The sequence below is a fragment of the Filicampus tigris genome, chromosome 19 (genome assembly GCF_054856515.1).
Source record: "Filicampus tigris isolate MCC_2025a chromosome 19, RoL_Ftig_1.0, whole genome shotgun sequence".
Taxonomy (NCBI): domain Eukaryota; kingdom Metazoa; phylum Chordata; class Actinopteri; order Syngnathiformes; family Syngnathidae; genus Filicampus; species Filicampus tigris.
This window is the reverse complement of record NC_141235.1, coordinates 2,414,316-2,441,957: the sequence shown is the minus strand read 5'-3', so window position 1 is coordinate 2,441,957 and position 27,642 is coordinate 2,414,316. Positions and strand designations below refer to the sequence as shown.

At 43.8% G+C, this 27,642-nt stretch overlaps 2 protein-coding genes across 3 annotated transcripts; both read right to left on the bottom strand.

Annotated features, from left to right (window-relative positions):
* Positions 1-439: 439 nt before the first annotated feature.
* Positions 440-9,617, bottom strand: ldb3b (LIM domain binding 3b). Of its 2 annotated transcripts, XM_086016519.1 has the most exons (10): positions 9,467-9,617; positions 7,741-8,061; positions 4,718-4,869; positions 4,547-4,622; positions 3,268-3,290; positions 2,481-2,678; positions 2,309-2,332; positions 1,542-1,711; positions 1,148-1,184; positions 440-1,022 (listed from the first exon to the last, which is right to left on the bottom strand). In XM_086016519.1, the coding sequence occupies exons 2-10, from the start codon at positions 7,834-7,836 to the stop codon at positions 926-928; spliced, it is 873 nt and encodes a 290-aa protein (XP_085872645.1). In that variant the 5' UTR covers positions 7,837-8,061; positions 9,467-9,617; the 3' UTR covers positions 440-925. The 2 variants fall into 2 exon arrangements, with proteins under 2 accessions (XP_085872645.1, XP_085872646.1); XM_086016520.1 differs by lacking the exon at positions 2,309-2,332.
* Positions 9,618-9,650: 33 nt separating this feature from the next.
* LOC147128836 (melanopsin-A-like) lies at positions 9,651-26,037 on the bottom strand. Its single transcript, XM_086016518.1, has 11 exons — positions 25,493-26,037; positions 20,016-20,152; positions 19,482-19,615; positions 16,920-17,123; positions 15,970-16,141; positions 15,672-15,833; positions 15,059-15,166; positions 14,343-14,514; positions 14,094-14,198; positions 12,787-12,858; positions 9,651-11,536 (listed from the first exon to the last, which is right to left on the bottom strand). The coding sequence occupies exons 1-11, from the start codon at positions 25,574-25,576 to the stop codon at positions 11,339-11,341; spliced, it is 1,548 nt and encodes a 515-aa protein (XP_085872644.1). The 5' UTR covers positions 25,577-26,037; the 3' UTR covers positions 9,651-11,338.
* Between the last annotated feature and the right edge of the window lie 1,605 nt (positions 26,038-27,642).

Here is a 27,642-nt window from a genome sequence, read left to right as displayed (position 1 = left end):
TGTTTGGTTTTTAGTAAATGTGAATTGAAAAAAGCATTTCCTCTTAATTTTGTTGTGGGTTTTTGTAAATTAAAAAAATCCTCCACAATCATCTCTCCAAAGTGTAACTTTAGTTATGGGTTTCAAACTAGAGTTAGGGCTCTAAATTAGAATTTTAAACTTGCGTTAAGGTTTCAAATTAGGGTTTTAAACTTGGGTTAAGGTTTTAAAAAAGGGTTAGGGTTCCAAAGTAGGGTTTTAAGATAGGGTTAGGTTTTCAACTAGGTTTTGGATTTCAAAGTAGGGTTTTAAGATAATGTTAGTGTTTCAAAGTACCTTGACTATCAAAACTATACCGTATAATATACAGTTAAGTCTTTGTATCTGTGGAAATGAAAAAAAAAACACACAAACACGCACACAAACCTCCACAATAGCACCGCAAATGATATTCAGGGTGTCATTTTAGGAAAACATTTATTCACATTGACATCAGTGTATTTTGAGTGCCTTTTTACATAACTGCCTTGGTGTGCATGTCCAAGCATCACACGCACACGTGTGTCAGTGTGACAACGTAGCGTATGTTTGTGAATGAGGACTGAGCGTGTGCGTGTTATTTTTATCCACGTCACTTGAGCACGGAGGAAACACAATATGCAGACCTCAGCAGCAGACACGACACGCATAAATAACACATACTTGTACTGTACCTACTCTATATATACTGTAGATGCAGTATACGTGCTACACAGTCTATCAATATGGAGGCATTCTCACGCTAACACATTTACATTCTAAAAGCGACACTAGCTCGCACTCCTCCTCCTGCTTAGTTGTTGATTTGCTGTGTTTTGGTATTGCTCCATGTCCCCATTCCTTCCTTCCTTCCTTCCTTCCTTCCATCCATCCATCCATCCTTGCTCGCGTCCTTCCCTCGTCGACTTTAGTGCTGGACGTTGAGGATCTGTGCCGACAATCCGTGGTGCCATTTCCTCAGCTTGGCGAAGCGAGGACCTCGCATCTCCGACTCAAACTTCTCTCTGCGTCAGGTGCACATGCAAGAGGCCACAAGGAAGTGAATGAGGAGGTCTCGCCTTCGGAACAGCGGGAGGGGCGGAGGGTGGGGGGTTGGCGGTCGACACCTAACCCTCAAAGTAGACCTTACCTTGACTTCTGCAGAGCTTCCTCATTTGGGTCTTGCACTTCATGGACAGACGAGAAGATTTGTTACAATTGCACGTGGGCACGCATTTACACGACACAGATCAAATAATGTGGTTTCAATGAAGTTATCATATAAGGATGAAGTTGTGTTCTTTTTATAGCAGTCCTTCTCAAATGGCGGGATGGTGGGGTAAGTGTAATTGCACATCCACTACAGTAGGTGGCAATGGTGCTTGCATTTATTTTAGTATTATTTTTCAGGCAAATTGATGCACTTCAAATCTTTTCTGTGACGCAAAAAAAAAAAAAAAAAAAAAAAGCATGTTGGATGTGGATGTTTACTTTAATGTTAATAATGCGCAGACAATTCTATAAACTAAGGACACGAAACTGACTGTATTCGGTTCCGGTGATGTGCGCCAGCATCCTGAAGCTTTTGGATTGCAGGTTGGCGGCGCGGCGAGCCCACTCGGACAAGTTCAGGGAGTTGTCGCTGGGCCTAATGACGGCCTGGTACACGGGCGAGGCGCAGTCCACTACCGGGTCCTTCATGGGAAGCACCGCGCTGACGCACGCACACGCACACAAAATGATGAAAATTTGAACTTACAAGACAAGCGGGGCCCGGGAAACAAGCAGCCATGTGCATGGAGCCGTCTTAAAGGAGACATATTAGGCACACCCCCCAGGCGGAAAGGGGGGAAAAAAATCGGATAGGAACAAATTGTCTTGTTGACAAAATAAAGTCCTTTTTGAAGAAAAACATTGTAAATCAAGGAAAAACGTTTTTTTTTTTTTTTTGAGAATTTGGGTTAGGGTTAAAAACAAATACAAATTATGAATGAAGGTTCTAGTTTAAAAAAAAGTTACATTTTCCTTTAAATTTTCTTGAAAAACGTAATATATTATTTCAAAATAGTCCTCGCCCCCAAGAAAAAGAAATGTTGAGAATCAATCTTTTTTTTTATGACCAAAAAAATGGGGGCAAAATTTCAGAAAAATTAAGACAACTTAATTTTGACCTTAGTTGCTGCATGCACACCAGCAGAGCAGCAGCCCGTTCCTATCGGACCTAGTAAAAAGTCCATTTTATTTAGTGATTTTTTTTGTTTTGCCTAAGATGCCCCCTTTAAGCGTTTTCATGAGGCAGGATGGTACTCACGCCAGGGGGGATCCCGCCTCCTCACTGAGGTCACGACCAGGCGGCGGCGGGATGAGGATGATGAGGGAGGGAGGGAGGGAGGGAGGGATGGAATGAGCAAGAGCAAAGTGGGTGACACCACACATAGTGGACGGCTTTGGCGAAGGGGGTGGGCGAGGGGGGGCGAGCTCACCCGTCGTGACCTTTGGCCTGCGACTGCCCGGCGATGGCGTCCATGATGGCGTCCTGCGAGTACATGCTGATGGGCGTGTTGTACTGCGCGTGCACGATGGTGGCCTTGCCGCCGGGGCCGCGCACCTCGATGGGCTTGTGGGTGGACAAGGCCGAGTCTTTCAGGGCGATCGGGTTGAAGCTGGGGGTGTACTCCACGCTGGGCCGCAAAAGGACACCGGCTGGGCGTTACGCACACGTCACGCACTTGGGGTGCTGTTGCTTTGTGAATGACTTCACTGCACTTCATTTCATGCACTTTATCTGCTGCTCAAAGGCCAATAAAAAGCCCCCCCCCCAAAACAAAGCCAATAACAATAAATACTGAGAATTGTGTACATATATATATAGTACATACGTTGTTTTTTTGTTTTTTTACAAAAGTCAGAGAAGAAAGATGTTTGTGAAAAAAAAATATTCCCCCTGATCTCATTTTTTAATGACATTTTTCCAAGAAGAGAAGTGAGATTATTTTCTTGGAATATTTATTCTTTTATTGTTTCAAAAATTAGTTTAAAAAATAATAATAATGATTTTTCATTCTTTTTTTTTTTTTTTTTTTTTAAAGATTTTTTCTTTTTCCAGAGACAGTTGCTGCTTCACTGTTGCATCTGTGACCACCCAACACTACAATCACACACAGCGCACGTACACCATTGTTACATTCCAAATTTGGTTGATTCACTTCACGCCGTCACTGCCACTGCACACTTCATGCACATTCATGCACGTCAAGACCGAATACTGACTTTGCAGGTGTGTTGGCGATGACCTACATCAAACACACACACACACACACAAAGAAAGAAAGAGAAATTCGAGAAACTGCTGACTTAAAGCACTGACAACAATGGCACAATGCAAACTATCCAATATGCCGTAATCCTCAATCATCATCCCCCGCCCCCCACTTCGGCATGCCACAGTGTGAGTGACAAGAGCAGGGGGGTCTCTATCACATGACATGGACAGAAGGGAGGGGGGGGGGGGCATAAATAGCCTGGAATAGCAATTCAAATACCTGCACAAACATACACCACCTGATCCGCTTATGTCATCGGTGCACCTATCACACACACACACATGCACGCGCACGCACGCACGCAGGGACACCCTATCTGCGGCCGAAGAAGATGATGCTGATGATGCGTGACAGACTCGGAACATTCCGCCAACGTGTCGGACAGCTGCCCCGGGCCTCGTCCAATGAGGCGTCGGCGTCGGGACCGATAGCGGCGTCCTAGGCAAGCACGTGCCGGCGCCACCTGACTTATCAGCGCCGCCGCCCGCCCGCCCGCTGATAGTCGGATGCCAGGACGTGCCGACAGCTCGGGATGGATGGCAACCTTGAGGATGCGTTTGAAGGTTGCCGTGGCAACGGCCAACCATCATCTGTTGCCTAACTCGATTCTTATTTAAACACGGGCCTAACCTTCCCTCACAGTGCAGGAGCTGTCTTCCTCAAGACTGAAGCTTTGAATGTTTATTTTTGGGGGGGGGGCGGGCAAAAAAAAAAAAAAAAAAAAGAGTAAAAATATCTCATTTTGCTGACTGTACAGCTTCGGTGCAGACGGAAGTGGTCAGCCACGAGGGTAAGTGCATCAAGACTCATTTCTGCAGATGACAACTTTGCTTAGTCAAATTTTGATTTCAGTTATTGCTTCGCTCATGGCTCCAAGACATTTGGAAAAAAGAGTTTGTGAAGATGATGTAACCACAGTTCGTTGCTGTGACGTTCGAAAGAGTTTTTATCCGGCTTTGCGCCACTGTTTTTTTTTTTTTTTTTAGTTGTGTCGATGCTAGCGCACAATGCTATAAAATAGAAATCTAAGTTAATCTATCAATAAACCTAACAAGAGTTCCCCCCCCCCATTGTTAGAATTCTAGCAGTTATTTATTGCTGCACTTTTAAAACTTAACACAAGAGAGCAGCAAAATGCAACACACGAGCCGTAAGGAGAACAACACTTGTTTGTAGGCTTAAAAATAGGAAGTATAACGTGTACTATTCGTCCTGTGTGTCCTTACCTTCTGGTGGGGGATGACAGGCATGGGGGAGTCCATCCTGGGGGTGGCTGTGGGGACGGGCGCAGGACGTCTCGACCTGATGGTTCAACAATGCATTTTTTTCTTTTTGACATTTTATTTTATTTTTTTCATTATTTTGGGCACTTTGACAGATTGTACGAAACCGTTTACTTCTGCATGCTGAGCACGAGTCTGCTGGTGGCCAACTTGATCTTGTTCTGGGCCTCCAAGTGCGTCAGGCCGTCAGTGCTGGCGCCGTCGATGGCCGAGATGATGTCGCCCTGCGCCAGGCTGCCGCCCGACGCCTTGCTGCCGGGCGTTATCTGACAAGAGAAGACGTTCGGAGAGCAACTTTTGTTGTCATCGTGTCCAAGAATGTTAAAAAACTCACTTAGTGTCATGATTATTGTTACTATTTTTTACTGGCCCTTTAAAGACAAGAGTGCCTCATACAGTATCAGGTCTAAATTTACAGGCGACTCGTTAAAGAGTTAAAAATACGCCAGGCTGTTGATGCCTGCGGACGAGTGACCCGCAGGCACGCACACACCTGCCACTGACATTCACTCTTGTCTGAAGTTTCTGTTTACATTCAGCAATCTGATTTCCTCCTTGCATCCACATTTTACAGGATACTGCCATTTCTTTTTGTTTTCAGATCTTTGCATGGAAGGATTCTTTGCACAGATGAAGTCAGAGGTCATTCTTACGTTTATGTTTACTTCTAGAGATTTATGAATTTGTTTGCAATGAAACAATACCTGACTTGTAATCGCATAGGGAAAAGATTGTGCAAGGTCATTTTGGAGGCCTTTTTTTCATTTATTTGATATGTATTGTCAAGAAAAAACATCTTTTTTGAGGGGAAAAAAAATCATTTTTTGAAATGTGAATAATCTTTTTTTCCCAGTGAGCTGTATTTTTTCAAGAAAAACAATATATGAGACGGTTTGTATTCTTATTTTTTTATTATTATTACTATAGTTTAAAAAGTAACTTATCAGGAAAAATTTGATTTTTATAAATATGGTATTTTTCCCCCTCAAAAACAAGTTGTGATCTTGTAACACAAACTTGTGTATTTCTAAAAATAAATGAAAATGAATAAATAAATAAACAAATACAAAGAAAAACCTTTTTTCTCAATTAGAAAAGTGTGAAATTTGTCTAGAAAAATATTGTAAGGTTTGAGAAATGTTTTTCAATTAAATAAAAATAAAAATCTCAGTTTTTTTTATTTTTAGAAGAAAAGTGGATTTTGTTTAAAGTAAAGACAGAGTATGATGTCAATATTATAATTTTTTTTTTTTTACAAAAAAGTTGGGAAAGTCTCATGCATGGGGAAAAAATATTTGTCTTAGGAAAATAAAAACGCTGAGGAAAAAAAGTGATCATTTCCTGAACCAAAAGTCATATTTATGTCATTTTCAATTTGATGGCGCAAACTCTTAGAGCTTGTTTTGAAAGTGTTCTTGAATAAAATAGAGTTGCGAGTTGCCTTGTAAAATGCTGCCAGAGTGTCATTTGGCCTCAAGCTGGCTAACAAGATGCGAACAAGGCATTCTCTCTCCCTCAGCCGTCTTTTCTTAGAAGTTGGCAAAAGTGATCCGAAACGGGAGCCGCGTTGGCGGGTGGCTTTTGCGTCAACAAGAGACGGCGGTGCCTCTCTTTTTTATCTCCATCGCGACGGGAACCCGAAATACCAGACGCTTGGATAGAAGGCCTCGCCTGCCACCTGCGGGACCGGGATCAGGGAATAATAGCTGTGACGTCACTCAGGGATTTTACGTGCAAACTTTTCCATTTATCGAGGAGCCAAAGAGCCTTGCTGATGACCCCGGGATAGGTGAGCGCGCGCCCCCCGCCCCATTCCCCACCTCGCCTTCCCAACACTATTTAAAGGGAAAGCTGTAAATACACTAAAGGGCCTGCCAGGGACCAAAGAGCTATATCCCCCCCCCCCCTCGAGACCCACCCGAAAGCACAGCCAGTCTTTTGAAAGCACTCTCCTCTTGAGTCACTTCCTCGTCAGCCATCATTTCAAATCAATCACGATAAACAGAGTAATTATGATGTTAATGTAGTTATATACAGAACATCATTATGTTATGGTTCGGGTCCAAGAGACTACATTATCATTCTAATTTGGAAAATAAGGTTGTCAACAAGTAAGCAAAATGGTCACCACCAGTATCAGAATAGTTTGCGTGTGTGTTAGTTTAGTTTTGATTCGTTATAGTATTCTTTTCTTTTTTCTTTAAATATAGGGAGTATTTGTTGAGTGCAAGGTATAAAAAAGTCAAATACTGAAAAAAACAACATGTAAAATGAACGCCTAAAGCTCATGTATGATATTAACATGACATTTTTGCTCTAATTGTACCAAGTTTCAGTTAGTTTTACAATCACATGACATAGCTTCAGTTACCTATACTATTTTTTTAAAGCATTTTATTTTTTAATTTGTTTTTTTTGTCAATTCAAGATTTAGTTATTTCATTAACTATGATAGACTTGTCCGCCAACTTTTGCTGCCTTCCACATCTGCGTATACAGTTCTGTATTCATAAATGGTGGGGTGCACGAGTGCCTGCCAGGGGGAGCGCCAGAATATAAACGTAAAAGTTGAGGTGTAATATTTACGGCAATTTTTTTTTTCTCCAAGTCATCAACTCTTTTGGGAAGCTGGAGGGTTGCGTGAGGAAAAGACTCTTCTATTTATTTCTGATTGCCTTTTTTTTTTTTTTTTTCTCGGGGAACCGAGATGCTGACCCAACCTATGAAACTCAAGATGATGACCTTAGTTGAAGAGTCATATGTGTCATCAAAATCAACATTTAAATATTTGGCAAAATGCCCAAATCGCTAAAAAAAAAAAAAAAAAAATCTGTAAAAACAAATAACCAGGAGAAATAATCATTGCTATACAAACTACGATCTAAAAATGCCCCTTGATTTGATTTTGGACGTCAAACTTAAATTAGAGTCCCCTGCAACCTTAATCGAACGTAACAAAAATGGAGTTAGTCCACTCTAGTTCCCAGTGGATTGTGTTTCATGAAAAAAAAAAACGGAAAGGCTTAATAACATCCAAGGCCTGAGGGGTCAAAGTGCACAAAATCCACCCTACATTGTCGTCTGGTGCCGTTTTTGCCATTTTTTGGTTGGCACCCGCTTTTGAGCGCCGCTCTTACCCTGGAAATGGTGAGGGGCATGTTGAAGTCCTTCCCGCCCTGCAGCCGGAAGCCCCATGGCGCCGGGCCGCTCAGCGTCACAGTGTACGTGCTCATGTCGGCTTGTGGAAACGCTCGCTCGCGTGCTTTTGGGAGTCCTGACTCTCCGCGTTGGCCCTGGTATCCTGCTGGTGTTGCGTGCAGCGCCCCCGGCTCGGACTTCTGCTGCTGCTCCTCACGTCAGGGGCCTGGACGCGCAGACTCCCGACATTGATGGGGCGGCGCGGGGGGGGGGGGGGGAGGTCTTGGGGGGGGGGGCATGCCCGGGGGTGGGCTCAGGCGCTGTCACCACACACAAATACACACAGGAAGAGACAGGACACACCTTAAACTGGCCTCCTAATGTCAATTTCATCATCAAAAATGAGCCATTTGAGACGTTTTGGGGGGGCGATGATGATAATCATTCAAATATGAACAATGTCGATGAATTTGTGGCCTGCAGTCTGGCTGTAAGTGACAAGCCTAAAAATAGCAACAAGGGGACACGAGGGGGGGGCCCTGTGGCCCCTTATAAGGTTTGTAACCAGAAGCCCCAGAATGCTTCAGTGGCCGAGCACATGCGGCCAATATAGACTCTCCGTCTTACTGCAACACATTCCCTCTCTCGCTCGCTCATTCGGCCCGGCCTCTCTCTCTCTCTCTCTCTCTTAAGGCTTTCGCTTTGATTTGCATGAATGCAAATAAATATGGGCCGGGGACAGGGACGAAGAAGACTGCGTCCGAGGGGTCCAACTCCTTTTCGTATCGTAGGTAGGGCTGCTCTAAAAGGAATCAACTTTTCAAAAAATTTGCAACTTTTTCCAATTGGGAAAAAAATCCATGTTTTTCTTGGGGAAAAATAAAAAAACTCAGAATAAGAGACTACAAACAAATAGTAACAAGTCATTCTACAAAAATGTTACTTTTTTTTCGTAAGATTAGGACTTCTTTTCCTAAAAAACACCCCCACTTTTTCCTTCAATAGCTCATAGCCCTATCTTATAACACGTTCCTAAAAAAAATACAGCTTTGTCAAGAAAAAATACTCTTGAAAAAAACTTGTTTTATGAGATTATGATTAAAATCCAACTTTTTTCCCCCCCAAGAGAATAAAACATTTTTAATATCTTTCAGACCTTTTTCCTCGAATAAAATTCTGACAAAGTTGTAGTTTGTCATAATATTTAGACTTGTTTCGAGGCGGGAAAAAAAAAAAAACTTCCTCACACATTTATGACTTATACGAATATAAGAATCCTCCTATTGTCAGTGCAGGCAAACACGACATTTTGTCAAAATATGTAATTATATAGTTTTGGAAAAATAAAAATAAAAACTCCCCCCACCCCAGTATCAACCTAACGTGTGGGTGCCATGTGAGCGCGTGCGGGGCTAAAAATAACACTAACAAAAGGCTGGAGACTCAAGTGCGTGTGCGAGGTGATGACATTTTGCATTATCGCAGCCTAAATATATGATTATTTGTTTGTGTGGGCGTGTGTTTTTTTATGTGGCTTTAGCAATTACGAGACATTATACCGTACCTAACCACGAATTCAAAACAGTCTAACTTTATTAGTATTGCTAGTGATCAATGTTATGCGAGTCCTATTCAATAACCGTTTCAATGCATCATCAATTCTTTTTTTTTTTTTTTTTTTTAAGACAAGCGCGCGGAGTAGTGGTATGTCATGCGATCTCTTACCTATAGAGGGCGCCACAGTTACACAGGCAGACTGTCGAAAGCCAGTCAAAGGTCAAGCAGGTCAACTGTGCTTGGTTGGTGTGCAGACGTTTGTTGTGTGCCACTTCCCCTCGTCGTCGCTTGTCCTAATGTTCTGTCACGTACACTCGCAACTTGCCAACACAAACACACTCGTGCTCGCACGCCTCTTACACAATGTCGCAACAAGTTTATTTAGAAAAATAAATAAAAACAACCATCGGAGACATTTTTGTACAAAGGATAAAGAAAAGCGGACTTGGGGGTAGCACGATGTACACTTCTGTGATTCTTTACATCATATTTACAGCTCCCCACCCCCCACAATGTTCTGTACATTCAGGACAAGGACATATGGGGACACTAAAAATGAGGAAAATAACAGAGACTAAAGCTCTCTTGATGTAGACAATGCATCTAGTGCATTGTATAGTGTTGCACAGTGTCCCAATACTTTTGTCCATACAGTGCAAGGGTGGGCAAAGTGTGGCGTACTCCATTATTTCCATCGGACCTGCTGAGTATTTACAAAAGCATTAATTCCGCCATTTTTTTTTTTTTTTTCATGAAAGTATATATAAATTTCCGTAATTTGTATTTATTCATCCCATGAAATAATTTGTTGAGTTATTGTAAAAAATAAACACATTTATATACACTCTACTATAGTTGACCTTTTTTTTTTTTGTAATAAATGAGTAATCACAATTAAATGAATGATAAATAATGAAATGAAATTGGAATATTCGTGTTGGGCTATCATTTTGCTCTTTTTTGCGCGCCTGGGCTTGTGCACTTTTTACGCATTATGGATACGCTCCCGTCCAGACTTCTGACAATCCCTCCGCGCGTAAACTCGGAACAAACGCGGAGAAAGCAAAGAGACGTGATTGTCATACATTTCAATTCCAACCACGGAACCCGATAGTAGTCATTGAAATCCGAGAAAAAGATCAAGCATCTTAAAGTAGCGGCACTTACGGACCACTGCGGTTACAAGACACGCCGAAGAAGAGCAGCTTTTTTTTTTTTTTTTTTAATTCTGTGTGTACTAAATCCAGTAAAAGCCATTTCGTCCGAATGTCATGCTTAACAGGCGAGAGGAGCAATTGGATTCCTTGTAGGACACATTCATTGTACATGCATGTGTGCCTGGACATTTTTTTTTTTTTTTTTTGGACTGGATTATTTTTAGTTGTTGTGTTTATTTCTAATGTGCCAGCTGGCAATCATCATGAATGTCTAATGCAATGTTTTACACAGAAATCACAGGACAAGTATATGGCGTGCACCTGTGCTTGCTCTGGAATTTTTTTTTTCCTCCGACTGTGGCGCATTTGTAGGGCCCGACCGGTGTGTTTTTTCTTTTTTTCCGGCAGGTGCAGATTCCAATATTTGGAAGTATAGCATTCTGATAACCGATTAAAGAAGTTTACGACGGAGAGAAAAATCGCCAAAAATTGTCTGATTTTTTTAATGGGGGCAATGTTCAAATGTCCTGATCTTTTTCTCATGTTATAATATTTTATTTTATTATATTTTAATGTGTAAAAGCAGTCAGAAAAAAAAAAAAAAAAAAAAAAATCGGCTGATTTTTGCCAATTTTAAAAGTGCTAAAACCGTCCGATCAAATCGGTTGGGCCCTGCTTTCGTCGTTTTGTGCAAAAAAACACCCACTAAATTAAAGCCATCTATTCATTCAGAATGTGCTAGATGATTCCTCATATTAGGGCACCTGTGCATGCTGGCGCTTTAAATGAGACTTTTTAATAGTTAGCATGCTGCTATTGAGGAAAAAAAATTAAATAAATAAAAATATCCAATTTACACACGTGTCAGTCCGTCCGATGGCGCTCACGCCGTTGCCGAGGGAGCGTCCAGTCGGGCGATGTCCAGCGACGCCTTGGCGACGGGGCTGAAGCTTTTGCTGTGGTTGCCGTGGAAACCGGGGGGGCTGTGCAGTATGGACGGGCTAGATATGGACGTGACGATGACGGCGGGCGTTGGCTTGCAGACGAGCCGCGAGCCAAACTCGTCCGCTGCTCGACATAGCTGGAAAAAAAAACCTACATATTTTTCACTATTATTTTCAAATGCGAAAAATACTTTTAGTTTGATTTTAACAAACGTTTTTTAAAAATTTTGTTGAGTTAATCTTTTATGAAAAAAAAGGTCATTTTTATTAATTGTATCGCATGTAATAATTGCCTAGAGATGCCACAAATTGGCAGCAAGTTAGCCCCGAGGACAAGATGAGCAGCCCATGGGTCTGTTCTAAAAATACCTCAGCGGTGATGGGACATTGTGACTTACGAAGAATTTAGACAGAAGAAGAATGTTAACATTTATTTATTTATTTATTTATCTAAACTTAATATGGTACACATTTCTTAATGTACCAAATATTCTATATTTTGTTTGAAAATAGATTGAACAGAAAAAAAAAAACAATACCATGTAACAAAACACTTTAATTACAATAACAACAAATAATATAACAAGTGAAAGCAATAAACGAGACTGTGTTATGCTCTTAATTACACTGTCAGAATCAAATAAAATCAGCCCATGCCTATTGTATTATACTGCCCCTAGTGGACAGCACATAGAACTGCAATTCATTGATCACGATGCAAAAACCTGTTGACCTCTTTAGATACAATAAGATGAAGTTATTAATATGATTTCTAGAGTAGAATAATATCAAGTGCGTATGTGAGAATGACGTTTGAGGTGCGTTGCTGCCAGGGCACAAGGAAGTAGTCACAGATGAGTGCCGCATTGATTGGTCGCACTGATGATCAGAGCGCCTTTCAGTCAAGCGGAAACAGAAGCCCCTTTTTTTTTTTTTTCCATCGATCAAAGTCGCTCCATTCTATTTGAGGAATGAATGTGCTTTTGATTGGATTATTTGGACAAAAGCTTGCGGTTTCATTCATTGCAAAGGTCAAAGTCGCTTTGATGTGGAAAGAAAAACAGCGGCCGCTTAATGCAGGGGGCCCAAAATTCGGCTTGGGGGCCAGTTGCCGCCTGCTGACCGCTTTTTATTTTTTAGTTTATCAGCCAGACACATACTGCCATGGAAAATAAACGGGTCTGCATACGAAGGGTATGAGGAAAGGGTGAAAAAAATAAATAAAAAGCAACATCACACTGTATTGTGTTTTAAAAGTAAAAAATGTTCCACTAATATTATTCAAATGACTTTCCTTTTCGAGTTGAATGTTTAACAAATGCAATCATCACACCATTTTCTGATTGCCAAACATAAAATGACACTAAAAAAGTTGCTGAAAGCTTACATTGGCGGGAAGGTGACTCTTTGGCAGGAGGCCGAGGTCCGACATGGAGATGTCCTCGACTTCCGTCACACTCTGCACGGGAAAAACGTAACGTACATTAAACAAGACTCATCCAAAAAAAAAAAAAAGGACCATCACTTTTTTGGGTTAAAAGAAAGAAAAATGACGTTTTGAATGTAATGCAATTATTTGGAAAAAAGAAACAATCAAAAATACGACAGTTCAAAGTATATATATTAAAAAACCCATTTGACCCAACTACAGTGAAATTAAACAGAGAAGAAACCGATTTGGCTTCCAATAAGTGACAGTAACCCAGTTGCGAGGCGGGATAATCACATGAACGTGAATGTACCCAGAGCAGAGATTACGGCACGCTCTCGAATATTACAGATGGAGGGGGAAAAAAAAAAAAAAAAAAAAAAAAAAAAAAAAAAAAAGAAAGTGAGAGGTCAGACAGAAAACATCATCAACCGTCGCCGCTGCCACCGCCGTCGTCGTCGTCGTCTTCTTGTTCCAATAAGTGAGTTGGGTGGAAAGGCATCATGCGATCTGTGGATTAAGTCTGAAACTGCCAGATTACTGGATTAGTCTTTGGACACGGTGTAATGGAAGCCCGCAGCCAACCTGGCCTCTGCTGTGTGCGCGCGTTTCGGGTGGAATGATGGAATCAGACGATTACGAGAGGAGACGGAAATGCTCCATATAGCGGATGTCCCACATTGCAAGAAAGAGGAAGCGCGTGACGGCGGCCGCCACATTACAACGCGACCAACTGAAATGATCTCCGCCGAGGCACAAAAAGTTGAGAAATGATCAAATAATTCATAAATGCTCCAGTTTGGCAGACGTATTTTCCTCTTTTGGTGCAACTGAACAAAGAGTGTAAATACACGGTATTTTTTTTTTTTTTTTGGTATGTCAGGTAAAAAGTTAACAAAAATCCGCCCGCAGCAGCCACTGAAACATGTGATGGCGATCCAAAGCAATGTGACTACTTGATTACAAGACCTTTCTGTTTACAGTCAGCAGCTCTTTTCCATTTATAGTGCGGTCAACCAATGTGACTTGTTTTCATTCATTCAGCTATTCATTCAGCTACACCTGACCCTGCATCACAGTTTTGCGATAAAAAAAAAAAAAAAAAAAAAAAAAACTCTATGTTAACGCTTTTTACTCGGGGGGGCCCGAAGGCAGCAGCAATTCCTGCGTGTTGTTGCTTGGGGCATTTTCAGTTTTGTCGGTTCAGCAAAACAAACGCATGGGCATATACGTGCAGCGTTTTTTAACGCCGCATCATTTGTTACCTTTAACCTCTGGCTGGAACGTCGCGCATGTTTGACATCACAGGGCACCTGATGGTTCGCAGGCGTTCGGAAGGAGCTGTCGTCCTCCATGTCGGAGAAACGGGCCTGGAGGGGAAAAAAAAGTGCTGGTCAACGAGGCGCCGGCTAATCGGGAGGGAGCGAGATGGGGTGGGGTGAAGGGGGGAGGGGGGGTGGGGGTCAAGGGGGTACGACGCGGACATAGCGTAAGGAGACACGAGCGACACTCACTGATTCGCTGTCCGACTGCGAGGAGTGGGCGGGCTTGCAGTGGCGGTTGCTCTCCGATTGGCTGGTGAGGGTGGAGCGGCGGGTGGACTGGAAGCTGCTGCTGCCGAAGCGGTCGCGCACGCGCACGCACAGCAGCGCGCCCAGGTAGGGCACGTAGCGGCTGAGCGCAGACCTACCACGTGCAGACGCCCCACGTCAAGCCATGGCGGGAATTGTTTCTTTTTTTTTTTTACTTTGAAAATATGCATGTTCAAATGACATTATCCTACAAAATCTATTGCGCAATTCTTACAATACAACTCAAAGAGGTTGATAAAATATTAGAAAATCACATGGATCCAATAAAATAGTCTCCAAAACCAAATCTACCAAGATCCTAGTAAACCATTGTAGGTTCCAGGATCTACTGCGTTCTGCCTTCCATTTATTTAGGGTGTAATTCCACTGTCGGCCACGAGACGGCGGCACACTATTATGTTTCAAACTAAGTATGAAAAAAGAAGAAGTGTGAAAACGGGAAGTATTTCAAGCTCAGCCTAATTTTTGCTCAAGATTACTCAATGTCTCGATTCTCTCCCATCCTGCTTTTTACGCCTACGCTAAGCGACAGCTGTGGCTTCATTTTATCACGTGCACCTTTGGGCAAATAAAATATGAAATCAATCAAATTTGGATGTCGACTACTATGACATGCATCCCCTTGCCGTGCGTCCTACCTGTACTTGGGGTGCGTGATGGCGTAGATGATGGGGTTGTGGATGGCCGAGGCTTTGGCGATGACAGCCGGGACGGAGTTCATGTACGGGGTCAGCAGGTCTGCATACCTGAAAAGAAAAACAAATGGGGCGAGACCAGGAGGAAGATGAAGGAGAGCAGAAAGTGACACGCGCTCGTGTGGCACGAGCGGCTGGGTGCTTTTGCGCTCGAGGTCGGGTGTTAATCCGCGGCAATTACACGCGTGTTGACACACACGAAGACGGATTCAGATGTTCCGTGTCAGGGGTGGGCAAGATGAAGAAGATCAAGGGCCACACAGGAGTTGATGTGCCCAGCAAAAAACGAAACCGACAGAAATATGTACAATGAAATTGTTGTTGTGGTTACTGAGACTTTTTGCCTTTGTGCCCGAAAGACTGAGAATTTATATTCTGCCTAGCAACAGGTGACCAGGAAAAACCCCTGACTCAACCCCAAAAAAGGCATCAGTTGTGAACATTAATAGGAAGTTACAAAATATTCCCGTGCAATTTGTTATTGTTCTTAAAAAATAACACAAAGGACACAATCACCAGACTGATGCGCTGTGTTGTGCGTGACACTCACACCTACCCGGCGAAGGCGGTGAGCGCGGTGCAGGAGTAGGGCGCCCAGGATATGATGAAGAGCAGGATAACAATCAGCGCGATCTTGGCCATCTTCCACTCGCTCTTCATCTTGTGGAATCTCTTGGCCGACTCCCTGGTGCCCTCGCAGTTGATCTTCTCGAAGGCCCTGCCATGCCCCAGCGTCAGCCGCGTTTAGCACGTTAGCTTTAGCAGCGGAGCCGGCAAAAGCACTCGCGTGCTGCACTCGCGCTTTTCCTACTTGCCGCCGCTGTTTATCCGATCCGAGATGGCGTTATACTGACCGGGTGGTGTGTCGGATGGCCCTGAAGATGCAGCAGTAGCAGAAGATGATGACGAACAGCGGGATGAAGAAGACGAAGGTGAAGAGCAGCATGGTGTAGGAGCGCACGGCCGGCGTGAACGTCATGTAGTCCCACGAGCACGACGTCATCAGACCCTCCGGAACGTAAGCGCCTGGAACGTACGGGGCATGCCATACAACAAATAAACCTGTGCCGCTTTTTGAGGGTGTGTGCGAGGGAGAGGGAGTTGCCAACTGTCATTTCTATGCAGCACTGTGACTAAATTAATGTGTGGTGTTCCACAAAGCTCTGCCCTTGGTCCCGCAACTTTTTTGTCTATGTACGACTGTTTTTTGCCCCCCAAGTGACCATGTTCAGATGTTTCAATTCTAGTCTGTGCCTAAATGAAGGTTTGGTAATCCAGACGGCTCTGTCCACGGTCCCCTTATTTTTGTCTGCATACTTCTGCTTTCTCGCATAATACACAGGAAATGACTGTGTTCAATTTTTTTTTTTTTTTTCATTTTTGCTCACCACCTCTCTAAAATTGGCCGCCTTGCGTGATTGCCTCTATTACCGGCAATTCTGGGAATTATTCACTGTGTTTCCGAGCATTAATAAACATCCGTTTTATTGTGCTCGCTTTTAAGTGCCATCTGTCTGTAGAGAAAATGGGGAGGGCCACAAAACAGAGCAATTTTCCCTAACTCCGTGTGTGTTGGACAGCCCGTAGTGTTAAGTAACCTGGGGGGGGGGGGGGGGGGGTACACGAGCGGCGGTGTGAAGTCAGGTAAACCCTGGGCGTGATATCATCTAATTGCTTTTGCACTTGTGACTGGCATGTTGACACACGCTAACTGAGGCTGGCGCATTGGAGACACAGACACAGACAGACACACACACACACACACACACACAGGCGCGAGCAGACAAATGAAGTTTGCACTCACTCCAGCCGAAGAAGGGCGGCAAGCTCCAGCCCATGGAGTAGAGCCAGGCCACCGCCACGATGCTCAGCGCCTTCCTGCGAGACATGGCCCCCAGCGAGGCCAGCGGCCGCGTGATCACCACGTAGCGATCCACCGCGATCACCATCAGCGTCATCATGCTGCAGATGCCGAAGAGGGCGCCGCAGAAGGCGTACAACTCGCAGCCTTCGCCAAGACAGACACACGAGAAACGGAGCTGAAAAGCAGGACTTCCCGCAGCGCCTCGCGCGTCGCGGGCGTGAAGCTGTCGTCCCGGATGAAGCTCAACCGTCGCTCGGTCGGTCACAGGAACAGAGGTGACCAAGTCGGCCGAAATTGTGGCTCCGGCACCAAAACGGCTAGTTTTCCGAGGACGCCGGCAAATGGACAAATTCAAATCAAAAAGGCCAATCGCTTCGGGCGTGGCTTCGTGAGACTTTCGATTTATTTTTTTTTTTTTTTTGTGGGTCTACTCGCTGTAGACATGCCAACCAAATTTCATGAGGTCAAGCCTTTGCTAACATTACACTTGCATGTTAAACAATCAGACAAGACAGAAACGGCGCACCGCTAAAACGTCTCCGCTTCCGTCCCAAAAAGTCGACTTGCTGCGGTTAACTTTAATGGGCGCATCGGGGATTGGAAATAGACTGGAAGCGAGAACATTTGAAGAGTTCTCAAAGAGAATGAAAAACATACGGGATGGCTAGCGTGAGCAAACGCCAAGGCGCAGTTGTAAGAAAAGCAAGGAAGGAAAACGAAAGGCCGGATTGAGAGCAGGTTGTCGATATCGTTATAAACGCAATGCGCGCGCTGTCATTTAGCCGCTACACGAATGCAAACACGCCTCCTGATTGACTTTATCATCGCGCTAAGTGTATCCATTATGTATGAAGACGTACGAAAGCTAACGTTTGAAAGCTCACACACACACGCACACGCCATTTTACCCGGACAAAACCAGCCAATCGTGACCTCATCAGCGACTGCATCCTCAGCTATGCTAACAGTCACTTTCGCGCCGCCGCCTTTTTTTTCGTCATCACGGCAAAAGTTGAACGCGGGCTTCAGTCTCGACAACGACTTCCAAAATCGACCGGCCTTTTATGGCAAGTCAGGAAACGTTGGCGCCTTGCTAAAGCCAACGCGCAACAGCCCAAACGGCTGACGCGACTTTCACATCGTCCGCCTGCCAAATTTCCGGCGGCTGATCAAAACTTGAGGGGCTGAATCTGCAGAAAGAACACGCGAGGCAACGTGAGGTCCAAAATAAAGGCTCCTCGCAGTCAGCAGTAGAAAAAGATTGGCGCTGACTTTGATGGCCCGCGCAAAGAGCGAAAACAGGCAAACGTTACTTTTATGATGATTTTCTGCCATAAAAACAACAACATCAAGCGGAGCGGGCCATTATGCCCGGCGCCGCGGGGAGAAGTTTGACAGCGGCAGCAAAGTGGACGACAGCGGCACACAAAAAATGATTCTGAAAAATGACACTGAGCAAAATGGATGATAGAAAGTACATGAAGAAATAAAATAAACAGCGGTGGCGACTGAGCGACCCGACCCGACCGTTTCAAGATACGATGTGACTTTCTGCCAATTTTTCTGTTTTGTATTTTTTGCTTGAACTTGTCAGCAATTGTTCAAAAAGAGGCTTACCTAAAACCTAAACATCAAACCAAAAGAATGACACCTTGCCATTGAAAACAACCACATCGCTTGCCTTAATAACGTTCGTTTGGCTTAATGCTAACAAAGTATGCTAATTACTGTGTGCTTCTAAATCACATAAAGTCCGTTTTTTACAGTGCTATTTTCCTTCATAAAAAATATGACTTTTTTTTTTTTAGGAGGCTGGAACGGATTCATGCCATTTCCATTCATATCAATGGATGGCGAGCATTTGAGAAATGTTGAGTCACAAGCACGGTCATGAAACTGATTTAGCAAGTTGTACTTGTATGTTGCCCCATCCATCATCAGCAGAAAGAAAAGAAGCGAAAAGACGGCCAGTATTCTCGACATGTTTGATGTTCCTGCAATACCCTTTTTCCCATCTTGGGTCTTTGGTGAAACATGGGCGAGGGAAACCAACGCGCCGCTTTCTATTCAAGCCTTTTTCCTTTCCTGAATGAATATCTTTCTTTCTTTTTTTTTGTCCCACCGCGCCTTCTCTAATCGACATCGATGAGGCAGTGGCGGGGATCGGCCGTCTTCGTGAAGGTCAGGACAACTCCTGAAGGAAAAGACGCTCGCTGCCGACTATCTCTGTTTGATCAGCGGATCCTCTCTATCTGCACTCTCACTGGGACGCGCGCGCGCACACGTACGCAAGAAAAAACACACGCGCAAGAGAAACACTCACACGCACACGAGGACTACACAGTCAAGAGGCACACGACACGCACGCCAGGCACGCACGCACGCCCAAATTAAACACACGGCGCGATGGATTCGAGCGGAAGCAGACTTCCTGCAGCCGCTTCGCAAGCGACGATGACGGCGCGCGTGGCGACGCGCGGCGACGACGCGCGAGCAGGTTACCTCGCTTGCCGAAGATCCACCGTTTGTGCATGCTGGTGAGGAAAAAGATGGGCGCCTGCGTCAGGCACATCAAGAAGTCGGTGATGGCCAGGTTGATGATGAAGATGTTGGACGGCGTCCGCAGGCTTCGGCTTCTGTGAGCAAGTTAGGCCAGCGGCAGTTGAAATTCATCAAACGCACACACACACGCACACAACTACACCCCCCCACCCCCCACACACACTAAAATACAAAAAAAAAAGGCTAATAAAAAACTGTAATAAAAAAAGCTAATAAAAAAACAAGTACAATAAATAACAGTATGCGAAAAATTCAAATAATAAAAACAAAGACAAATTGAATACAAATAAAATTAATAAAATGCATAAAATATACCCAAAAACTCATAGAACAAAAAAATAAAAGAACTAAACAAAAATAAAGCCAATAATTAAAAAAAAAAAAAAAAAAAAAAAGGACAACTAAAAATGAATATATACAGACTGTTCAAATTCAAAAAAAAAAGAGAAAAAAAAGAAAAAGGCAAGTCTGTACCTGCAGAAGGCGTATATGACCAGAAAGTTTCCCAGAATGCCCGTGATGCCCACGACCAGGATGACCACCCCGATGGTGTAGTGCGCGTGGTCCGGGACGTCCACCGTTGGAAACGGGTGCTTTGGAGCCACGGCGCCCTGGTAACAAACACACACACACACACACACACACACACAAATAAGTGTTATTACGAGCACATCATTCCAAATTACAATCAGAAAGTGCTCGCGTGGGAGCCGAGCAAAAGTGCCCCAACTGTTTCATCACGACATAAACATCTTCAGTGTCACAAATAATTGTGCTCGCAAACAGGAGCTACTGTGGCCATTAAAGCACATGTGGCGGCTCTTTTCATGGCGTCCTACTAAACAGCACAAACTGCTTACCAAGGTTAAAGACCCCGTAAAGTCAATCCACCCATTTGTTTGGAAATACTTTGTCCACATCGAAAGATCATTGCTGAAAAGTTGCATTGGCGGTTACCCGACCCGACATTTCGCTCATGAATATGCCTGCAGAGCGCCCCGTTGTCGACCGCGAGTGCATGCGCACATCACAGTAGGACAGGCGGAAGCGGCAGGTGGGGAAAAGAATGGAAGATTGAAAGAATCACGACTCAAAAGACACCATGTGAACCGGAGCTTCGCGCTGGCTTGGCTGCTTTAGAGTGCCTCGTCATCAGCCGTGAGTGTGCGCAGGCCACTGTGAGAAAGGTGAACGTGCCAAGAGTTTTTTTGTTTTTGTTTTTTTAATGTCCAACTTGAAAGCCAGGATGTGGACTGGGACTTTGGACGAGCATGGCCGCTTTAGAGCGCCTCATTGTTGTGGCATGGAAAATCCCCATGACAAGCAATGGGAAATATTCCAGCCACCCTTTAAGCTGATTTTTCAGGATTTTGAAGCCTCATTTTCTATCCTCTACGATTAAAAAAAAATAATTCCAATTTGGCTGGGTTGTTCAAAACACTTTTTTCGGTGGTGTGTCAAATGTACATGACCTAATTGATACCACTTTTTTACCTGCAAAACAGAGTACTGATACCTCGAGTACTTTTGATGCGTAACATTTCATTCAACATACAAACAATTATGAACAAAGACAATTCTTTCTGATGCAGATGATGATTCCCTGATTTGTCAAACTGCTGCAGTATAGTGCAAACATAATTAATACTCAATGTCCGATTTTTTCGGGGGGGGGGGGGGGGTCATCAGTATTGGTGGCTGGTATCGGCAACCTCCTTGAGTACCTAATACCTTAAAATCAGGCTGGTAACGGCCCGGTACCGATACCTGGTATCAATACGTGGCCATTCCTACATTATTTTCACTTTACAGGTATTTTAGCAAAAAACGGCAATACAAGAAAATAAATAACAAAATTGATGAAAACAAATAATCATTAAAAAAATTTTTTTTTAAAACACCAGCAAGTTAAAGGCAAAGAAATCCACTATTCTATTATAGTGTCCCTTATAAAAAGTGCACACTCACTGGTCCAATTTCATTAGCGGCAATAATGCAAGATGGAGCGTAACGACAAATGACGAAAAGGAAGTTGTAATGATGGCGAGGCCCTCGTCCGACTTGACTGTTGCCATGGCGAAGACTATTATTCCTTTTCGATCTGAGTCACCCAATCGTGACGTCGCTTGAACAAACAGACACGTACCACCCACCCTCTCGTTCGCTTGACATTGAAATGGGCAAGTCTCAAAAGAGTCGTTTGAAATGTGTTACCATCGGACAAAGCGCGTCAAAAGCAGGATGGGCGAGCCGGAGCGTGGCGCTCCTTCGTACGCCGGGTGAGTTGGTCGCAATTGTTCTTGGAGATGAGCGTGAAGTAAAAGTGCTCAAAATGACGCAACAGACGGGGGAGCCGGGCCACACTAGTTACGGCTGCGCAATGTAACACAAATGTAGGCGAATAACAGCGCTCTTGTTTTGTGAGGCCTTTCCGCCGGAGCGCATTGTCCACCCCGTGCAAGCACGGGGGTCGAGAAATACCTTCCCCGCTGCGAGTCATAATGGTTGCACTGATGGTATACATGTCAAAGGTCAAACAGTAGATGACGTGCACAAAATGAAATATGATCGCAAAAAGCGAAGCGGCGCATATCGCCAGGGGGAAAAACGCGGTGATACTGCGTGGCGGCAAAGAATTGATTGTTTTTAAGCCCTTATCTAGGTACTCATTTATAATGAACTTTACTTTTTGAATTGAATGCCTATATGAGTGTTGTTATTTGTGTCTGTATTGAGGCAGAATTTTAATGCTGAAACTGCGCGTAATATTACAGTGGCTTACAATAATATTTTTTTGAAGACTGTAACCCGTCTCGTTTTATGAACACTTGGGCCTACTAATCGACTGTAATTTAATATTGGTCATGATGTTGTATCTTATGGGTGGTGTAAAATGTTTCGATGAGAACAAACAACCAAACGAAAATCTTTACGTGTAGTTAGTTTTTAAACAACAAACGGAAATGGCTCAATTGAGCATAAAATGGCCAATTTCAAGCAAAATGGCGGACTTGATGTGTCTTTTTAGGCCTGACTTTTTTTGGGCGGCTCTACACATGATAGACGTGCCTACCGAATTTCATGCTGCTTAGGGGAGCGGGCTTTGGGGGCTGACTTTTTTTTTTTTTTAAGTAAACCGGCAACTGCTCCCGGACATTTCCACGTGCAAGAACACACCTGCAAAGCCCTCAAATTGGCCATTTGTTTTTCTGATTTTGTCTTCAAAACTGTCACTAGATGGTCACTTTCAAATGTAATGGCAGCTTGGCTTCTTCATTATTTCAGCAGTTTTGTTGTCTTATTGCAAATCCTTATCTACAGAACCGATGTTATAAAAAATTTTTTGAGGGGCAGTGTATGCAGGGTGGGCCTACAAAATTCTTGACAGGTGACAGAACGAATGTCAAAAGACTTGTAATCATGAACAAAGAAAGTGGATATTAAAGCAGTATTGGACAGCTCCCAAATGGAAAGAAATCAGAAAAGTTGTTTGGAAGGATGCAAAATGGAAAGCGTGTCCGAGGAAAGGAAGGCAAAAATAAGCAGGTTTAGGCAAAGGAACAATGCATGTATAATAACCAGCTATGACAGAGGGAAGGAAGAAATCAAGGAAATTACATTGGAGTGAAGGAATGATGTAAAGATGTACAGCATAGAGAGGAAAAAAAGGAGGGATGATAGTCAACAAGGAAGGAAGTCAAAAGCACGTCTAAGGCCGACGGAAGGAGGTCAGGAAGGAAAGAAGGAAGGCTAGCTAACCAGCAGGTTTAAGTGAAGGATGGATGGACGTGTGCGTGAATAAAAATACGTGCAATGGAAGGAAGGACGGAATCGAGGTAGAAAAGTAGGCTTAAGCAAGGGAGGAATGTAGATTAAAAAAAAAAAAAAGGAAGGAGGCTGCAGGAAGGAAGGAAAGAAGGCGGTCAAGAAGGAAACAATGCCCGAAGAAAAACCTGTAAATGTACTAAGTGCATTTCTACATTCTATATAATGAGATATCGATTGCGGCTGTGCATGTAGCCAAAGCTAACAAGCGACTTGTTAGCTTTGCCTCAGCAATCAATCAACAGCGGGGCATCGAGTGGACGACCATCTTATTCAAACAAATGCTTGATTAACGTTAACCGCATGCTTGAAAAGCATTTTATTTTTATAAAAAAGGTGCACAGTGCACAGCGCATGTTTTTAATTCCTCGGGAGGAATCTGGAGGTGAGCGGAATACAAGTAAAAGCCCGCCCACCCTGCTCAACAACAAACGCTGTTGAATCCTTGAATCATTCGACCAAAACTGCCATGAATCAAACCGCAAGCTGTTGAGCCATTGCCTTGGCCCAAAATGTCATAAATCAAAACAAAAGCTATTGAATCCTTCATTCACTTGGCAAAAACGCCCAAATCATTCAAATTTGAGCTACCGTGTGCCAAACTAAGGATTTTCGAGAATGACTTGAATAAGAAATATTGACAATGGCATGGCCTGACAATAAAGCCATTGAGTCCTTGAATCACTAGACGAAAAATCGTTTGATCATGTCATAAATCCAAAGAAACAGTTTGACCCCAAATGTCATTAAACAAAACAAAAGCTATTGAATCTTTGAATCTCTCAACCATTAATGTCATGAATCAAACCAAAGCTGTTTAACCATTGAATGGCTTCACCAAAAATTTTGCACTTCAAAATAAAAAATGTTGAATGTCTTAAAAAAGTCATAAATCATTCAAAAGGTGTTTGATCAGGTCGGTCGCATTATTAAAGGCGTTGAACCGAGATTTGCATCGCATTGATTACATCTAGTCAATGCATGACAATGAAACTGGTAAACCCTGGAAGAACGTCATAAATCAAAACAAGATTTATTGATTTTAGACCACCCTCTACCTTGTGGTTTCACCCATAATGTCATAAATTATTCAGATATTTTAGCATCATTAAAAGGCACTAAGCCATGCTTAATAGACACAAGGGAAGGTATGGTGGCCATTAAGGTACAAAAATAAAGACATGCAAAGTAGCCTCTATAAAAGCTGGCATGTGCTAATTAACAATTCATAGTAGAAAAAAAAACAAACTAATAAAACATCACGGAACTATGGAAAAAAAATCAAAACACTGTTTAATTCAATAAAAAAAATGGATTTAATTATGTATGACAAGAAAGCCGCTGACTCCTTGAATAAACAAAAAAAAAAAAGTCATAAACCACTGAAAATATTGGTCTCAGGTCTGGCACTGGTTGCCATTAAATTGCACAGGTGTGCCTCATGTCCCCTTGAAATGAAAACCCACCGAGAGGACCCCACGTGATGGGCACCACTTTTCTATCCCAACTTTCCACCATGACGGCACTCACTCAGCGAGCCTGTTATGTAGAGCAGCTTGCTTCCTGACAAAAAGAGGACTTTCCCCCCGGGTGAGGAGGAGGAGGACGGGACGGGAGGGGGCTCAGAGTTTGTGGAGGTGGGGGGCAGGGTGGGGGGGGGGGGGGGCGTGATTCTTTTAGGAGTCACAAAGCAAAACATCCGCCCTGCTGCTGCTGCTGCTTGCTTAAATGCACTTTCTCGTCACCTTTTCTGTGGCACTGCAGCATGTAAATAAACTGAGTTGAGCTCAGTGCGATGCTGGGGGCTCATAAAACACGCGTCCTCGCAGACCCTGAGGGGCTTTTTTTTTTTTTTTTTTTGCCACATGCCAACACCCACCACAGCTGCTTTGCTTTGCTTTGCTTTGCGACCACTAGAAGGGAAACAAGTCACTGCGTCCATTCAGCATGCTTGTGAATGACGGCAGGGAAGGATGGAGGGATTTTGTCATTCATTCATGCATGCATTCATTCATTCATTCTCAGCTACTTGCTAGTCTGAATTTATGAATGGTAAAAAAAAAAAAAAAAAAAAAACACGTTCGTTTTTCCTCCTTAGCCATCCTGCGCGTGACTGCTCTACTCACGGCTGTGGCGAGCGGGAGCAGCTCCATGAGCCGGCGCGGCGGACCGATGGTGCTCACGTTCCACGGAGGTTCTGGCGTGGGCATGCCGGGTCCGATCAGCAGCCGGGAGTCCAGTCCCCCGCTCCGCTCACACACTCGCTCGCTCGCTCGTTCACTCACTCACTCACTCACTGCATGTGCGTAAAAGTCTCAGCCGAGAGGATGGCGAAGCAAGCGCTACGCGGTCATAGTGAGCGCGCGGGAGTGGAGTCCAAAGTGTGACTGCATGGGCTGATGTTGGCAGCGGGGTGGGGGTGGGAGGGTGGGGGGATGATGGAGTTGTGCGTCTCGCGCGCGCTCTCTTTTCTCCCCCTCTGCGCGGCATCCAATCCCACATTCACATCTTTCTCTGCACTGTGTCAGTAGGTCTGCCGTTGGTCTTTTTTTCAACCGCTTTCTAGCTTTCATCCTTATCGTATGGATCTCTGCTGCGACACGTCACGGACGCACGCGCGCACCTACAAACACCTGCACGGACAGACAAACACCTACCAAACTGACAGACACCCCCCCACACACACACCCCAAACCCCCCCCCCCCCATACACCCACCCATTCACATGCACACCAACAGCTAGGCTGGCAATAACTAGAGCTGCACGATCGTACGCCCTTAAAACGAACACAAACTGGGCACATTTTTTAACCCATAGTGGGTTATACTGGTATTTAACCGAGCAGTTTTAAGGGTGTAGACAGCGCAATTACAGCATAGATAGTGAGGAACTCCATCAATGAAATGTAACCACAAAAAATATACACTATTAAGAAAAAGTTCAAATAAATGGGAACATGTAATATATTTTTTGTATTTAATATATGTATATTTATTTATTTAGGCCAAATACAACGGAGCTGAGTTCTGCACTAATTAACGCCACGTATGCCAACGGGCTGGCACTACTTGTAATATCGGAATTTACTGGGGCTGTCGTACCTAATGAAGTGGCCGGCGAGTGCATCCTTTCCCATAACGCAGCGCGCGCCTCTTTGTCTTCCCATCTTGGCGGTTTACGCCAGCAACGCGCTCACTCTTGGCAAATCAGAGATGACATTTAAGCTGCCGGCAGAGGGAAGATAAATTGGGAATAATGGCGCGGTGTCAAGAAACCTAAGAGGGATGAGAGGAATGGGAACCGCGGACCGTCTTGCATCTGTGCTTCATCGCCGGTCGTCCTTTTATCGCATCGGCTCCAACCATCAATCCGGATTCTCATCCACAAACGACGACTTAACCCCTCGACCCGACACGCACTTCACTGCTGACGCAATGCCGCCGCGTTCCCCGACTCGGGTATTCTGAGAAATGGGATTGGCCCCAATGAGGAAAATATGTTCTTATTATAAGCACATAAATAATTGAATAATTTTAACAAATGGGGGGTGATTATTAAAAAAACAAATGGGTAAAAAAAAAAATAAATGAAAAACCTATATAAAACCTTCTCAAAGCCCCAAAAGTACAAGATCCAAAACGAGCCATTAAACAATTTTACAAAAAAAAAAAATGATCACAACTAAAACCTGTTTGCTGGTTTACTGCGCTGGAAACACACTTTTCCTGTTTACATAACGCGTCGTCGCCCGAGTGTGCAATTCCCACCAATAATACGCGGCTAATGCTGCCAAATACTGATTAATTCTTCGTAATGCTTGCTAACTCTCCCAGATTGCCCGTCGGCGCGCCTCTGGGACCCTGCGAGAGGCAAATCGGGTCGCAGATCAAATAAAAAAATAAATAGATAAAAAACGTTTATAACAGAAATATTTCCTACTTCTATGAGCATGAATCAAGATGATTACTTCCACAACATGGCACACAACCAACATGGCCGAGAAGTCATTGTTTATCATAAACTCCACAGTAAGGGTTTCACAACATAAAGCGCACACATAATACCATTTGTTCTCAAAACAATCAAAATACATGTGGGAACAAAACAAAGCAAAAAAAAAAAAAAAAAAAAAATTACACTCGGCCACCCCACTGAAAAATTTAATTGGCTGGCTGATTAATCGGCTGGGCTCTAGTTTTTTTAACAGCCATTTCCAAATCCACTCGCGAGGCTGTCATGATTGTTGGTAAGCGGTGAAATGATCTACTAGTAAAT

Bases quoted from the DNA above. Each gene is read 5' to 3' on its own strand.
- ldb3b (XM_086016519.1), bottom strand. From the start codon at position 7,836: ATGAGCACGTACACTGTGACGCTGAGCGGCCCGGCGCCATGGGGCTTC. The intron at 1,712-2,308 runs GTGAGTACCATC...TGCGTGCGTCAG, and splicing joins GAGGCGGGATCCCCCCTGGC to CGCGGTGCTTCCCATGAAGG. The intron at 1,023-1,147 runs GTAAGGTCTACT...CACCTGACGCAG, and splicing joins GAAGCTCTGCAGAAGTCAAG to AGAGAAGTTTGAGTCGGAGA.
- LOC147128836 (XM_086016518.1), bottom strand. From the start codon at position 25,576: ATGCCCACGCCAGAACCTCCGTGGAACGTGAGCACCATCGGTCCGCCG. The intron at 20,153-25,492 runs GTGAGTAGAGCA...GTTTGTTACCAG, and splicing joins TGCTCCCGCTCGCCACAGCC to GGCGCCGTGGCTCCAAAGCA. The intron at 19,616-20,015 runs GTACAGACTTGC...ACTTGCTCACAG, and splicing joins GTCATATACGCCTTCTGCAG to AAGCCGAAGCCTGCGGACGC.